Source organism: Phyllobates terribilis, unplaced genomic scaffold (assembly GCF_046119375.1).
Source record: "Phyllobates terribilis strain yellow unplaced genomic scaffold, ASM4611937v1 Scaffold_3__8_contigs__length_932513732, whole genome shotgun sequence".
Taxonomy (NCBI): domain Eukaryota; kingdom Metazoa; phylum Chordata; class Amphibia; order Anura; family Dendrobatidae; genus Phyllobates; species Phyllobates terribilis.
Genome location: NW_027362763.1, coordinates 141,269,618 through 141,286,119, shown reverse-complemented (window position 1 = coordinate 141,286,119; position 16,502 = coordinate 141,269,618). Strand labels below are relative to the sequence as shown.

The 16,502-nt window shown below is 42.3% G+C and overlaps 1 protein-coding gene across 1 annotated transcript in view; it reads left to right on the top strand.

The window, feature by feature from the left end:
* The window catches only part of TAF1B (TATA-box binding protein associated factor, RNA polymerase I subunit B), a 174,299-nt gene that overhangs the window by 10,525 nt on the left and 147,272 nt on the right, over window positions 1-16,502 (top strand). Inside the window, exons 3-7 of the mRNA XM_073674171.1 lie at window positions 440-527; window positions 3,564-3,661; window positions 10,786-10,881; window positions 15,363-15,507; window positions 16,278-16,440. Of these exons, the coding sequence (XP_073530272.1) occupies window positions 440-527; window positions 3,564-3,661; window positions 10,786-10,881; window positions 15,363-15,507; window positions 16,278-16,440 (590 nt within the window). The remainder of the gene's footprint in view (window positions 1-439; window positions 528-3,563; window positions 3,662-10,785; window positions 10,882-15,362; window positions 15,508-16,277; window positions 16,441-16,502) is intronic.

Below are 16,502 nucleotides of genomic sequence, written 5' to 3'. Positions count from 1 at the left end.
CTTTACACGCCAGTGTCCTTTCACATTCAACTTTGATGTGGCCTTGATGGTCATAAATCAGCTGAATGGAGCTCAGAAAAAGAAGAGATAAAAGAGTTACAAACACCCTGACAGACTATCATAGGGAGCTCACTGACAGATTCTCCGTTAACTCACTCTGCAGCCAGCAGAATCATCACTGTATCCCCTTAAGCTTAGGTTAGGCATACAATTACTAAATTAAGTAAAAGCATAGTCAAATACGCTTTTTTATGCATTAAAAAAATTAGTATATTGACTGATTTTGGTCTTGTGTCGGGCAATGGGACACTCTTTGGACCCTATAAGATGAGATTGGGACATATCGCCACATATGTAGGGTGCACAGGCTGCTAATAGCAGTTGGACTTGGTACTATAGCTCTGATTTCAGTTTAACTTTTTATTTATTTTTTTCTTAGAAAACTCAGGAACTTGCAGAAACCGAATTTTTCGTAGACAATGCAAAAGTCCAATCTATTTCCAGGGGATTAAGGAAACCGAAAAAAGGTAAGTGCTGAAACCAGGGGTGTAATTGACCTACTGTTTGTACTTTCTTACAAGTAATTTAAAGGGGCTGTGAGAAGACGTGTTTCCTTTCACATCACAAGTGATCGACCATTCGGAAAACAATTTACAGCGGTCTCGCCATTTGAGAAGCTGACTTGACACATTCTTTGTATGGCTTCCTACACGGCCCTAGACTACAATACAGTGTAGAAGATAACTTACTTCTTGAGTGCCACCTGGTGGCCATTACGGGTACAGCGGGTGCGATATTGTGAAACTCTGGTAGGGCCTTTCTTATTGTATTATATAAAGTATGGAAATATCCAGATCCTTAGGTCTGCACTTATATTAGATATTGGGTTCTATTGGAGACATAACTCTAGGACGGCTCCTCAGTAAGTAAAGAAGACACCTATATGAGGCCACGGTCCCATGTACGGAAACACTGCATTTTCTTTTCAGCTTCTATCTGAATCAAAATGTGGCTTAGAAATTTGATCTGATTGTGAGTGTTTTTATCTCGCCACACGATTCTCCAGATCGGTGCAATTACGGAAATACCAAAGTTGTTTAATTTTTTTTTTTTAATTATTTCTTTTTATTTAGTAGCGAACAAAAATTTGTAAATAGAAAAAAATATTGTGTTCTGCCACCATTTTCCATGGATGGAGCTGTGAAGGGTTGATATTTGCATGGCGAGCTGTAGCTTTTCTTTAGAGCCAACTGGGGTATATACAACGTTTTGATTGCATTTTTTTAGGGAGGTGACTAAAACAAAAAACATTATTCTAGCTTTTCAACTTTATTTTTCTCTTTGTCGTTTAGCTATATAATCTTATATTGGGATAGTCAGGATTTTTACGGATGTCGCAATACCACATCTTTATGTTTCTTTTTTAACTTAATTTTTTTTTTTTAAGACCCCTTAAGAGCCTTCGATCGTTTGACAGTATGTTAGTTTATAGTGAAAATTGTGGTCTCCTTTGTAGCTAACCCTGTGCAGAGCCAAAATAGTAATGGTGGGGGGGGTTTCAACAAGCAGTCATGGGTGGTCCGAGGGGAGCCCATGTGTGTACTTGTGATCGCTGCATTAACAGCAGTAATTGGAGCCCAGCTCTGGTCGCTGCTGTTTGAGACAGATGCCGGCTGCTTAACGTTATAACACAGCTGGCATCTACCATGTTTGAAATGGTCTCTGCCTCTGAGTCTGCTCCATACCACCCATCCAGTTTTAGGTGGCAATCTTGGTGGGAGACTAAGCCACCCCATGAGAGACCCCCTCAGACCGCCCCATGGTAGAAGTGACCTCTTGTATACAGTGGGCATGAGATTTCATGAAACCAAATCTGCTTTTATTTTTTGCGGATAAAAACCGCAGCGTTTATACTACGTGGGACCATGATCTACCATAATCACGAGGCACATGGTAGTGATGGCAGTGGGCTGTATTGCAGATCTTTACTTAGTGCCCGTGGTTTCTCCTTTTGAATTTGATTATATTCGTCTCTTCTCCCCCCCCTTCCCCCCTTCCCCCCTTCATCAGCCAAGCATTGATCTTTGGTTCCCTGTTACAGGCCAAGTGGAATTTCTTTATCTGGGTGATATACATGTGATTGGATTAACCAACTTATATTCCATATTTTTCGGACTATTAGATGCACCTTCCCATAAAATGCAACCCAAGTTTCAACATCAGAAAATGAGAAAAACCTTTTTCCTATTAATTAAAACTTCCCTGGTGGTGTACAGTGGAGGGGTCATTATCACTAATTTTAATGTACTATGGTGGAATAGGGATGTAATAGATCTATTGTTAGTGTCTCTCTGCAGTGTGTATTATACATACAACACATCTCGGCTACACATGCACATATACATACACACACAACTCTGCTACATATGCTCATATAGGCACACAGCTGTGCTAAATATGGATATATAGACACACAGCTGTGCTAAATATGGATATATAGACACACAGCTGTGCTAAATATGGATATATAGACACACAGCTGTGCTACATATGGATATATAGACACACAGCTGTGCTAAATATGGATATAGAGACACACAGCTGTGCTAAATATGGATATATAGACACAAAGCTGTGCTAAATATGGATATAGAGACACACAGCTAAATATGGATATATAGACACACAGCTGTGCTACATATGGATATATAGACACACAGCTGTGCTAAATATGGGTATGTAGACACACAGCTGTGCTAAATATGGGTATGTAGACACACAGCTGTGCTAAATATGGGTATGTAGACACACAGCTGTGCTAAATATGGGTATGTAGACACACAGCTGTGCTAAATATGGGTATGTAGACACACAGCTGTGCTAAATATGGGTATGTAGACACACAGCTGTGCTAAATATGGGTATGTAGACACACAGCTGTGCTAAATATGGGTATGTAGACACACAGCTGTGCTAAATATGGGTAGGTAGACACACAGCTGTGCTAAATATGGGTAGGTAGACACACAGCTGTGCTAAATATGGGTATGTAGACACACAGCTGTGCTAAATATGGGTATGTAGACACACAGCTGTGCTAAATATGGGTATGTAGACACACAGCTACATATGGATATATAGACACACCGCTGTGCTACATATGGATATATAGACACACAGCTGTGCTACATATGCAGTTCTCTGTGATCGGGAAAGATGTAGTGACTGCGTTCTCCTCCATCACAGGCAGCTGCCTCTGGACTATAAGACACACACACACACTTTTTAGCAAGAGTTTTTCTTGATATACTGTAGTCCGAAAAATACTGTAACTGTAGCCAGATACAGCCATGGCCCCATCATCTGCAATGTAGAATTATTTCCCTGTAAATCTGCCTTGATCCCTTGAGTCGATCAGTGAGTTTTTAGGCTGTATGTATCATGCAGGATGTAAGGAACGCTTGTCTCATTCTGTTCTGTATGAAGGGAGATGTAATAATAATCCATAGCCATTGCTGGTGACGTTTTCATGTTTTTGCACAAACCTACTTTCTTCCTTATAGAATGGGGCTGGGAGTGGTATATCTGCGAAGGTTTCCAGTTTATTCTGCTCAAGCAAGCTGAAGCGCTCGAAGCTTTGGGAATCGGCCCTGATCTTAAGGTAATTTTAAGATTTTTTTTTTTCATATATACCATTTTTTAAATATCCTTTGTATTAGTTAATGCTAGATAGTGGTTCATTCACATGGCTTTCATTGTTTTCCCCTTTTCTGGAAGTTTTCATCATTCAAAAAGGATTTTTTTAAGCACCTTGTGATAAATCGGATGCTATTAAAAAGTTTTCTGAATATATAATTTCAATATATAAGCATTAAGTTCTTTTAAAGGGATTGTCCTTTTTTAAATAAGTTTTTTTTCTTAGTAGTAAAAGAAAAATAATGACTCTCTACTTACCCTGCCTGGTCCATCAATGCACCCAGTTTCTCTTGTCTGCAGAGCTAGTGTCACAATGATACCGCTGCAGACAACTGTGCTCAACAGCATTGCTGATGTAGAGTACACCAGCCAATCAATAAAATGTCCCTGTGCTGAGATAATCTTATAAATGTGCCCCTGCTGTGTACTGTGTAATGGCTGTGTCTGACCGTGCAGGAACATGGTCTGCTCATACCACAGCTCCTGGGCGGGGGAGGAGGCAAAAGAGTATACAGACATTACAGCAGGGGATAGAATAATTTGCAATCCCATGCTGTCCTGTCTGTATATCTTTTGCTTCCTCTTTTCGTCAGGAAAATTGTGGAACTTATTTTATTCTATTAAAATGTACTTTGTTCATGGGGCAACCTCTTTAAAGATCTAATATTAGTGCTTCTCTGAAGTGTGTATTGCACAGAGTTAGCTTTACAATACTGTAGTATACATATATACACGTCCCTGCTGCATGCACAGTACAGTCCCATTTTACTTTACTGTAAATACACAAAAGTTTGCTATATGCTCAGCTGGGCTACCCGCGCACGCTCAGCTGGGCTACCCGCGCACGCTCAGCTGCGGACTTGTGAATCCTGACAGTGTGCACTTTCAGGATTCTCCAGCTCCAGTATGCGATTTGCATACTTTCGGTGACATTCTGACTAGAGGTGTCTGGACTTGCTCGTGTCAATTGTATTGTGCGAGCCCGTGCACATCTAGTCGGCACGTGACCGTATGTATGCAAATGCCCGCCTGCTCCTGACACCAGAGAATCCTGACAGCGCACACACTGAGTGACTGCAGACCTGAACCCCCAAGCCTGGACAACCCCTGTAAGGACACGTCAGCAATTTTGCTAATAAGTGTTCAGTAAAATTATTACTTCGAAGCTGCCCACTGTTTTCTAAAATAAAAAGGGCAGCCCCCAGAATGGGTAATCAGTATATTATACCTTAAGAGCATTACTTGGGAAAGTTCAGCTTTGCCTGGTGTTCTTAATGATTTATTGTACATTATTTATGTTCTGTTCAAAATGTGGATACTTATTTATTTATTTATTTTTTTTTTACTTTTAAGAAAAATACCACAATTAGTGTTGAGCATTCCGATACTGAAATATCGGGTATCGGCCGATATTCGCGGTATCGGAATTCCGATACTTTTACAATATCGAATACCGGAATCGGAAGTTCCCATAATGTCTGCGCTCTGCAGTGTCTGTGAAGGATGACAAGTTGGATGGCAGCGCGATCCAGCCTGTCATCAGAATGCCATCCCAGCGGGGGAGAATTCTCCTGATTGTTTAAAAGCCGGCGCGCGGTAAAAAGCCGCCGGCTTTTAAACAATCACACAGCCCCATACTGCTTCCCCGCAGCCTCCGACCCCGATCCTCCGCTCCTCTCGCCACCTCCCATCCCAATCGTAAATTAGGACCGGGCGGGGAGCGCAGCACCAAGGAGCGAAGGACCCGGGCGGGGAAGCCGGCAGTGAAAAGACTTCACCGCCGGCTTTCCCGTTCTGTGCTGCGCTTTCCCGCCGGTTATTTCAAATGAACAGCTGAGGTATCAGGTGATGCCGATCAGCTGTTCATTTGAAGTAGCCGCGGTGCCCTCAGAGGGTTCATGTGAGTTCATGCTTGACTGCATTGCATGAACTCACATGAACTTTCCCACGGCCGCACAGGTCAGCCACACCTCCCAGACCATCAGACCCGTCATGATTAGTGTGTGTGCGGGTGTGTGTGCGGGTGTGTGTGCGGGGTGTGTGTGCGATGTTTGTGTGCGGGGTGTGTGTGTGTGCGGGGTGTGTGTGTGTGCGGGGTGTGTGTGTGTGCGGGGTGTGTGTGTGTGTGCGGGGTGTGCGGGGTGTGTGTGTGCGCGGGGTGTGTGTGCGCGCGCGGGGTGTGTGTGCGCGCGGGGGGTGTGTGTGCGCGCGGGGTGTGTGTGCGATGTTTGTGCGGGTGTGCGCGTGCAGGCAGACATAGGCCGATGTGACACTACTACTCCCATCGGCCTATGTCTGTCCCCCGTCCACTCGTGCCAGCAGGATCAGCTCGATGGGAGCAGTAGTTCCCATCAGCCTGATCCTGCTATTTAAATTGCCCTACTGTGTCCCCAATAAATGTTAGATACATGTCATTGGTGGCCAGTGGTTACCTAAAAGAAATTAGTTCATACATTACCTGTCCCCGCCGATCACCACCTAAAATAAAGTAAAAAATAAAAAACTACACATATACTCACCTAGACACCTAATTCCCCGAAGCCATCGATCTCCTGTAATAAAATCTAAAATAATAAACCACAACCTTATCCTTACCCCTCCGGAGTAGTCCACGAGTGTCCCACGAAGATCTCCAGTTCAGAGCAGCCACATAGAATGTGACCACTCTGAACCGCTGCCGCCGCTAGAATGACGGGGCCGTAAGGGTTCACCGGAGTTCAGGCAGCGCTGCTCCGGTTAGCTCCTTTACGGTCCTGCTGTATCGTGAGAAATTCCCACGGTACAGCAGTGCGGTAAAGGAGGTCTCCGGAGCTGCGCTGCCTGAATGCACTCCGGTGACCTCAGTCTGTGGCTCCCGCTGCCGGGAGCGGACGTGTTCCCGGCAGCGTGAGCTTACAGCAGCCATGCACAGCTGTCACCATCTCCAGATGTGACAGCTGTGCATGGGAGATCAGCGCAGGAACGTGGACAGGTAACTATTATTTTTAGTAAACTAAGAATTAAATAAAATGGTGTGTTTTATTTCAAATAAATTATTTTTTTCTGGGTGTAGTGTGTTTTTTCTTTTTAACACTTTGTAGGTTAGTAATGGGGGTGTCTTATAGACGCCCATCATTACTAACCTGGGCTTCATGGCAGCTGGCGCTGACATGAACCCCACCACTATTACCCCCTGCCACCGCACCAGGGCAGCGTGGAAGAGCGAGGCTAAGTGCCAGAATTGGCGCATCCTATGGATGCGCCATTTCTGGGGCGGCTGACGGCTGGTGTTTCTAGCCTGGGAGGGGGCCAATATTCATGGCACCCTTCCTGGGCTATTAATATCAGCCCCCAGCTGTCTGCCTAGCCTTTGCTAGCTATTAAAATAGGGGGGACCCCACGTCATTTTTTGGGGGGGGTCCCCCATTTTAATAGCTAGTAAAGGCTAGGTATTCAGCTGGGGGCTGATATTAGTAGCCTGGGAAGCTCCGTGGGTTTTACCCCCTTCCCAGGCTTCAAACATCTGCCCCAGCCGTCTGCTTAACCTCCGCTAGAGACTAAAATTATGGGGGATCCCACGCCATTTTTTTTTTAAATAAATCCTTTATTTTAACACTAAATGACATTTGAGGAGTTAATAAAGATGCAGTCCCTAAATTATTATTTATTTTTTAATTAATTTTTCCCAAAACTTTTGACGTGGGCTTCGCCATATTTTTGTATGCCAGCCAGGTACAGCATCCAGCTTCTATGAACGCGCCATTTTCCGGGGCGGCTGCGGACTGCAATTTTCAGCGGGGGGGCAGAAAGCTTGGGCCTCCCTGCGCTGCAGATTCCAGCCCCCAGCTGCCTAGTTGTACCTGGCTGGACACAAAAATAGGGAGAAGCTCCACATTTTTTTTTTTTTAATTATTTCATGAAATTCATGAAATAATTAAGAAAAAAAGGGCTTCCCTATATTGTTGTGTCCGGCCAGGTACAAATAGGCAGCTGGTGGATGGGGGCAGCCCGTTCCTGCCTGCTGTACCTGGCTGGACACAAATATAGTGCAAAGCCCCACGTCAATTTTTTTTTAATTATTTCAGGAAATTCATGAAATAATTAAAAAAAAATTATGTGGGGCTTCGCCCTATATTTGTGTCCAGTCAGGTACAGCAGGCAGGAACGGGCTGCCCCCAACCACCAGCTGCCTATTTGTACCTAGCCGGAAACAACAATATAGGGAAGCCCTTTTTTTCTTAATTATTCCATGAATTTCATGAAATAATTAAAAAAAAAAATACGTGGGGCTTCGCCCTATTTTTGTGTCCAGCCAGGTACAACTAGGCAGCTGGGGGCTGGAATCTGCAGCGCAGGAAGGCTCAAGCTTTCTGCCCCCCCCCCCCCCCCCCCGCTGAAAATTGCAGTCCGCAGCCACCCCGGAAAATGGCGCGTTCATAGAAGCGCCATCTTCTGGCGCTGTACCCAACTCATTCAGGGCCCTGGTGCGGTGGCTCACTGGGTAATAAAGGGGTTAAGGCCAGCTTGGCATTATCAGCTGGCCCTAAGCCCGAAATTCATGGGGTCACGCCAATATTAGACATGACCGCCATGAATTTCTAGTAAAGTATTTAAAAAAACACAAACACCCAGAATAAAGTCCTTTAATTGAAATAAAGACACAATTCTTTATTGTTCTAAATTAAACCATACTTACCATCACGCCCATTCCAGCTGAAGCCAACGATCTCCTGCAATAAAAGTAAAATAATAAAGCAACATCATCCTTACCTTTCCATGGTTCCCACGACAGCTTCAGCTCTGCTACCTCGAGATGACAGGCTGGACCGCAGCAGAACGCTGCCATCCAGCCTGTCATCCCGCAGACACTGAGAAGCGCAGGCATACTTCCACTCCGCAGTGTCTGGCTGTGACGGCATAAAGATGAGCCGAGGTCATGTCCAATGAACTCAGCTCACCTCATGCACGTCACTGACAGCGTGGGAAAATTCTCCTGCACTCAGCACTTCAGCGTGAGAATTTTCCCACGCTGTCAGTGACGTGCATGAGGTGAGCTGAGTTCATTGGACATGAACTCTGCTCATCTGGATGACGTCACAGAGAGACACTGAGGAGCGCAAGCATGCCTGCGCTTCTCAGTGTCTGCGGGATGACAGGCTGGATGGCAGCGTTCTGCTGCGGTCCAGCCTGTCATCTCGATGTAGCAGTGCTGGAGCTGTCCTGGGAACCATCGAAAGGTAAGGATGATGTTGCTTTATTATTTTTCTTTTATTGCAGGAGATCGTTGGCTTCAGCTGGAATGGGCGTGACGGTAAGTATGGTTTAATTTAGAACAATAAAGAATTGTGTGTTTATTTCAATTAAAGGACTTTATTCTGGGTGTTTGTGTTTTTCTTTAACTTTGACTATGGGGTTAGTAATGGGGGTGTCTTATAGACGCCTCTCCATTACTAACCTGGGCTTGATGTCATCTGGCATTATAAGCTGACATCAACCCCAACCCTATTACCCCACTGCCACCGCTACAGGGCAGTGGGAAGAGCGAGGCTAAGTGCCAGAATTGGCGCATCCTATGGATGCGCCATTTCTGGGGCGGCTGACGGCTGGTGTTTCTAGCCTGGGAGGGGGCCAATATTCATGGCACCCTTCCTGGGCTATTAAAATCAGCCCCCAGCTGTCTGCCTAGCCTTTGCTAGCTATTAAATTAGGGGGGACCCCACGTCATTTTTTTGGGGGGGTTCCCCCATTTTAATAGCTAGTAAAGGCTAGGTATTCAGCTGGGGGCTGATATTAGTTGCCTGGGAAGCTCCGTGGGTATTACCCCCTTCCCAGGCTTCAAACATCTGCCCCAGCTGTCTGCTTAACCTCCGCTAGAGACTAAAATTAAGGGGAACCCCACGCCAATTTTTTTTAAAATAAATCCTTTATTTTAACACTAAATGACAAGTACAGTAATCAACACTGTCACTGTACTTCATATATATGTGACTGACATGTTTCTATCTATCTAATCTATGTGTGATTCTCTATTCTTTCTATTCTAAATTGTCGGGTACAGATGCTGAATTGCCGGCCGGCTTTCTTAAAGAGACGGTGCACGAAAACACTAATATTTTTTAAAATAAATCCTTTACACTAAATGACAAGTACAGTAAGCAACACTGTCCCTGTACTTCATATATATGTGACTGACATGGTTCTATCTACCTAATCTATGTGTGAAGCTCTATTCTTTCTGTTGTAAATTGTCGGGTACCGGTGAATGCCACTGATGAATTGCCGGCTTTTCATGTCATTCTACATTATTCTTAGTTGTTTTACTTCATGTAGAATTAACCTACAAGGAAAGAAAGGGTTTATTTTCATTCCGATATTTGTGTCCCATTGACTTGCATTGGTTTCCGGTATCGGAATCGGCGATATCCGATACTTTTTGGGTATCGGCCTGATCCAATCCGATACGATATTTCCTGATATCGGAAGGTATCGCTCAACACTAACCACAATGTAAATAATCAAGTAAAATGTGTCCCACAAGTATATATGTCCTTAAACCAAATCTGTCCGCAGTATTTCACTACCCCCGTCCCAACTATTTACATGCACATGTAGCTATTTCAAACAGAAGTCCAGCAATACCTTTATATGATCAGTCCGTTCTTCCGTTACTGAGAAATCAGCACTTGAATTGATATGCAAATGAAGCTGAAGAGCTATGGTAGATCTGAAACCTCTGTCACTCCAGCTCTATTCCCTGCCCAGCACCGCCGTCTCTTCCTGCTTGACCGACAGCCTCTATGCTGTGTGTGATTTAAGGAAAAGGAAGCGTCAGTCAAGCAGGAAGAGGCGATGCTAGATGGGGATTAGAGCCAGAGTGACAGAGGCTTCAGATCTACCATAGCTCTTCAGCTTCATTTGCATATCAATTAAAACACTGATTTCTCAGTAACGGAGGAACAGACTGGCCATGTAAAGGTATTGCCGGACTTGTCTTTGAAAGAGCTACATGCATATATATGTATAGTTTGGGTGGTGAAATCCTGATGACAGATTCCCTTTAACATGTTTGAAGAACAAAAGGCCTTTATGTGATATTATTGTATTCCACAGGATAATGTTATGTGCAATCTGTGGAGACGATACCTTCAAATAACCAAACAAGCTTACTGCAAAAGGCCCTCTAATCAGATGACGCATGTGCAGTCGGTACGTAGAGAGCTGATCTTTAGCTGCAGTGTATGTTTATGTGTGTGTGTGTGTGTGTGTGTGTGTGTGTGTGTGTGTGTGTGTGTTTATTTATATATATATATATATATATATATATATATATAATTTTATACAGTACAGACCAAAAGTTTGGACACACCTTCTCATTTAAAGATTTTTCTATATTTTCATGACTATGAAAATTGTACATTCCCACTGAAGGCATCAAAACTATGAATTAACACATGTGGAATTATATACTTAACAAAAAAGTGTGAAACAACTGAAAATATGTCTTATATTCTAGGTTCTTCAAAGTAGCCACCTTTTGCTTTGATGACTGCTTTGCACACTCTTGGCATAGTCATGAAAATACAGAAAAATCTTTAAATGAGAAGGTGTGTCCAAACGTTTGGTCTGTACTGTGTGTGTATGCGTATGTATGTATGTATGTATGTATATACATATATTTTATTAGTGTGTGTGTGTGTGTGTGTGTATACGCATACAAATATGTATACGTGTGATATGTGTGCATATACAGTGTGTGAGATAAGTATTGAACACGTCACCACAATTTTCTAAGTAAATATAATTCTAAAGGTGCTATTGACATGAAATTCTCACCAGATGTCGGTAACAACCCATCCAATCCACACAGGCAAAGAAATCACCATAGATTTCCATAAATTAGGTTATGTGTAATAATGAGAAATGACACAGGGAAAAGTATTGGACACCTGAAGAAAGAGAGGTGTAAACAGCCATGGAAAGTGATGACACTGGCTAAAATATATCAGTATTTAGAAAGCAATCCTGCTACTTAGTGAAAAATAATATCAACTGGTTCTACTGATGGCCTATAAAAGGTGTCTCCGTACCAAGGTGCCACACAAGAAACAGTTCATGATGTAAAACCAGTGAGCTGTGTCAAGAGCTTTGCAACCTTATTGTTGCAAAACATACTGATGGCATTGGTTACAGAAGAATTTCTAAACTACTGAAGATTCCAGTCAGCACTGTTGAGGCCATAATTGGGAAGTGGAAAGAACATGATTTCACCATAAACCGGCTACAACCAGGTGCTCCCCACAAGATTTTCAGCAGATGAGTGAAACGGATCATTACAAGAGTTGTCCAAGAGCCAAACACCACCTGTGGAGAGCTACAGAAAGACCTGGAATCAGCAGGTACAATTGTTTCAAAGAAAACTGTAAGTAATGCTCACAACCTCCATGGCCTGTATGCACGCTCACCACACAAGACTAAAATGCTGAACAAAAAGCATAGAATATAGTCTGGTCAGGTGAGACCAAAATTTAACTCTTTGGATGCCATGGATCACACCATGTTTGGAGGCCAAAAGGTACTGCACATCACCCCAAAAACACCATACCAACAGTGAAGTTTGGAGGTGGGAACATCATGGTGTGGGGCTGTTTTTCAGCATACGGCACTGACAAACTTCATATAATTGAAGGAAGGATGAATGGACAAATATACCGAGACATTCTTGATAAAAATCTGCTTACATCTACCAGGATGATGAAGATGAAATGAGAGAGGACATTTCAGCAAGACCATGATCCCAAACACACAGTCAAGGAAACTCTCAATTGGTTTCAGAGAGAGAGAAAATAAAGATGCTAGAATTGCCCAGCCAATCACCTGACCTGAATCCAATAGAAAATTTATGGAAGGGACTAAAGCTCAGAGTTCTTAGAAGAAGCCCACGGGACCTTCAGAAATGGAATACTGTTTGTGTGGAAGAATGGGACACAATCACACCTGAGCAATGTATGCAACTAGTTTCTCCATACAGGAGGCGCCCTGAAGCTTCATCACAGGCAAAGGCTTTTGTACGAAGTATTAATTAAATGTCAGTAAGCGTGTTCAATACTTTTTCCCTGTGTCATTTCTCATTATTACACATAATTTATGGACATCTATTGTGATTTCTTTGCCTGTGTGGATTAGATGGGTTGTTACTGACATCTGGTGAGTGTTTGATGTCAATAGCACCTTTTAGAAATATATTTACTTAGAAAATTGGTGACCTGTTCTATATATTTACTTAGAAAATTGGTGACCTGTTCAATAAACTGGGATGATATCCTGAGACATAAAGCTGCACAAAGCAAATGGGAGACATTTATTAGCATCCTGAATAGGACCTGTGCACAATATATACCCTTTGGGAATAAACATGCTAGGAATAGGAGGAAACCACTATGGCTAAATAGAGCTGTAAGGGGCGCAATAAGTGACAAAAAGAAAGCATTTAGAGAACTAAAGCAAGTAGGTAGTGATGAGGCATTAAATAAATATAGAAAATTAAATAAATTCTGTAAAAACCAAATCAAGGCAGCAAAGATTGAGACAGAGAGACTCATTGCCAGAGAAAGTAAAAATAACCCCAAAATATTCTTTAACTACATAAATAGTAAAAAACTAAAAAATAATAGTGTTGGCCCCCTTAAAAATAATCTGGGTGAAATGGTGGATGAGGATGAGGAAAAAGTCAATATGCTAAATGTTTTTTTTTTTTTTTCAACCGTATTTACACAAGAAAATCGCATGACAGAAAACATGATCAGTGATGACAAAAATTCTCCATTAAATGTCACTTGCTTAACCCAGCAGGAAGTACGGAGGCGTCTAAAAATCACTAAAGTTGACAAATCTCCGAGCCCGGATGGGATACACCCGCGAGTACTGCAGGAATTAAGTAAAGTCATAGATAGACCATTATTTTTAATCTTTAAAGATTCCATAATAACAGGGTCTGTACCACAGGACTGGCGTATAGCAAATGTGGTGCCAATATTCAAAAAGGGGACAAAAACCGAACTTGGAAATTATAGGCCGGTAAGCTTAACCTCTACTGTGGGTAAAATCCTGGAGGGTTTCCTAAGAGATGCTATACTAGAGTATCTGAAGAAGAATAGCCTCATGACCCAATATCAACATGGGTTTACGAGGGACCGTTCCTGTCAAACTAATCTGATCAGTTTTTATGAGGAGGCAAGTTCCGGACTGGACCAAGGAAATGCAGTGGATGTTGTGTATATGGACTTTTCAAAAGCTTTTGATACGGTTCCACACAAAAGGTTGATGCATAAAATGAGAACAATGGGGATAGGGGAAAATATATGTATGTGGGTTAAGAATTGGCTCAGTGATAGGAAACAAAGGGTGGTTATTAATGGAACACACTCAGACTGGGTCTCCGTTAACAGTGGGATACCACAGGGGTCAGTATTGGGCCCCCTTCTTTTTAACATATTTATTAATGACCTTGTAGGGGGCATACAGAGTAATATTTCAATATTTACAGATGACACTAAACTCTGCAGGGTAATCCATACAGAGGAGGACAATTTTATATTACAGGAGGATCTATTAAAACTAGAAGCTTGGGCTGGTAAATGGCAAATGAGCTTTAATGGGGATAAATGTAAGGTAATGCACTTGGGCAGAGGAAATAAAATGTATAATTATATGCTTAATTGTAAAACACAGGGCAAAACTGTAACTGAAAAAGACCTGGGTGTATTGGTGGACGACAAGCTCACATTTAGTGGCCAGTGTCAGGCAGCTGCTGCAAAGGCAAATAAAATAATGGGATGCATTAAAAGAGGCATAGATGCTCATGAGGAGAACATAATTTTACCTGTATACAAGTCATTAGTGCGACCACACTTAGAATACTGTGTACAGTTCTGGTCTCCGGTGTATAAGAAAGACATAGCTGAACTAGAGAGGGTGCAGATAAGAGCGACCAAGGTTATTAGAGGACTGGGGGGTCTGCAATACCAAGACAGGTTATTATACTTGGGGTTATTTACTGTGGAAAAAAGAAGGCTTAGGGGTGATCTTATTACTATGTACAAGTATATGAGGGGACAGTACAAAGACCTTTCTACTGATCTTTTTACTCTGAGGCCTGAGACTGGGACAAGGGGGCATCTTCTACGTCTGGAGGAAAGAAGGTTTAATCATAATCACAGACGGGAATCTTTACTGTAAGAGCAGCGAGACTATGGAACTCTCTGCCGCATGATGTTGTAATGAGTGATTCACTGTTAAAATTTAAGAAGGGCCTGGATGCCTTTCTTGAAAAGTGTAATATTACAGGTTATATATACTAGATTCCTTGATAGGGTGTTGATCCAGAGAACTAGTCTGATTGTTGTATGGAGTCTGGAAGGAATTTTTTTTCCCCAATGTGGAGCTTAGTGTTTGCCACATGGTTTTTTTTTGCCTTCCTCTGGATCAACATGTTAGGCTATGGGTTGAACTAGATGGACTTAGTCTTCCTTCAACCTTAAAAACTATGTTACTATGTTACTTATACACACATATATATGTTATATATATATATATATATATATATATATATATATATATAATATATATAGCGGTTGAAATATGTATTTGTGTCATTGTGTCCACCTAATACAAATATTTTTTAATCATAGGCTACTGAGAGCAGCACGGAATCCCAAAATGAGGACATTGAGTTCGATGTTTGTGACTCATCTGCCACATGTGAATCTGATCTTGATAAACGTTCTGCAAGCTGCATCGCACTGCCTTCTTCAGGCAATCCTTCAGAGGTTTCAGGTACATTTTCTGGTTCTTACAAGCTGGTTTGCTGAATTCTTAGCTACGAACTGTACTTACAACAAAGTTTGCATAAATCAGTCATACAGACGAATATGGGAAAGGTTGTAATTCTGCTCCTTTATACACTTATCAGCCACTTTCCACCTTCCTCATGAAGTTATAATGTACTCTTTAAAAAAAATACTCAGCTAAAATCCATTTTTGCTTACAGGGAATGTCATCAAAAAATATTTATTTTTTCAAGAACTGCAATAATGCAACGTATTAATGTTTTTACATTTTTTTAATGGTCTAAAATTTGAAAAATAATTAAAGTTCTGATATGGTCAACTTTTATACACTATGGGAGCAGCTGCTGAAATTTGCCATGAAAACCTAGTGTACTGCTAGCTTGGATTACGACTGCAGTAAAAGTGGGCGGGATCTGATCACGTGTGTGATGTCACTTCGCCCTTGTGGGCGTTAATGAAAGGAAAGGGAGGATGAAGTTTGAAATCACAGCGCAGCTCCATGTTGTTGGTGACAGCGACGAGATGTGGACAGTATCAACCGAGGACGGACGGCAGCGCTAATTCTGTTAATTGGCACTGCGCTGCTCACTGTATCACACACAACAGGGTTAAATACACAGACTGTATCACACATGATAGTCTGCTCAGCCGTGTATCTAATCCTATCATGTGTGATACAGTCCACATAGCCATGAATCTAATCCTATCATTTATGCTTGTTCGGACTTGTTTTTATTCTTTTAAATTGGTTTCCAGATGCTGAGACTGCAACCTCTGTCCAGTCGGGGTCCGTAGATGCAAGTGTACACATGAAGAAGAAAACCTGGGAGAGGAAATTAAGCATGCCGATGACCCTGGCGTTCTGCTACCTCTCCTTACTGTGGGTTCAAGCATCAATCACACTTTCTGATTTATTGAGGTGAGACGCAAACCGAAGAAGACTTGAAACCCCATTAGAGTTCTACGTCAGTATGTACACGT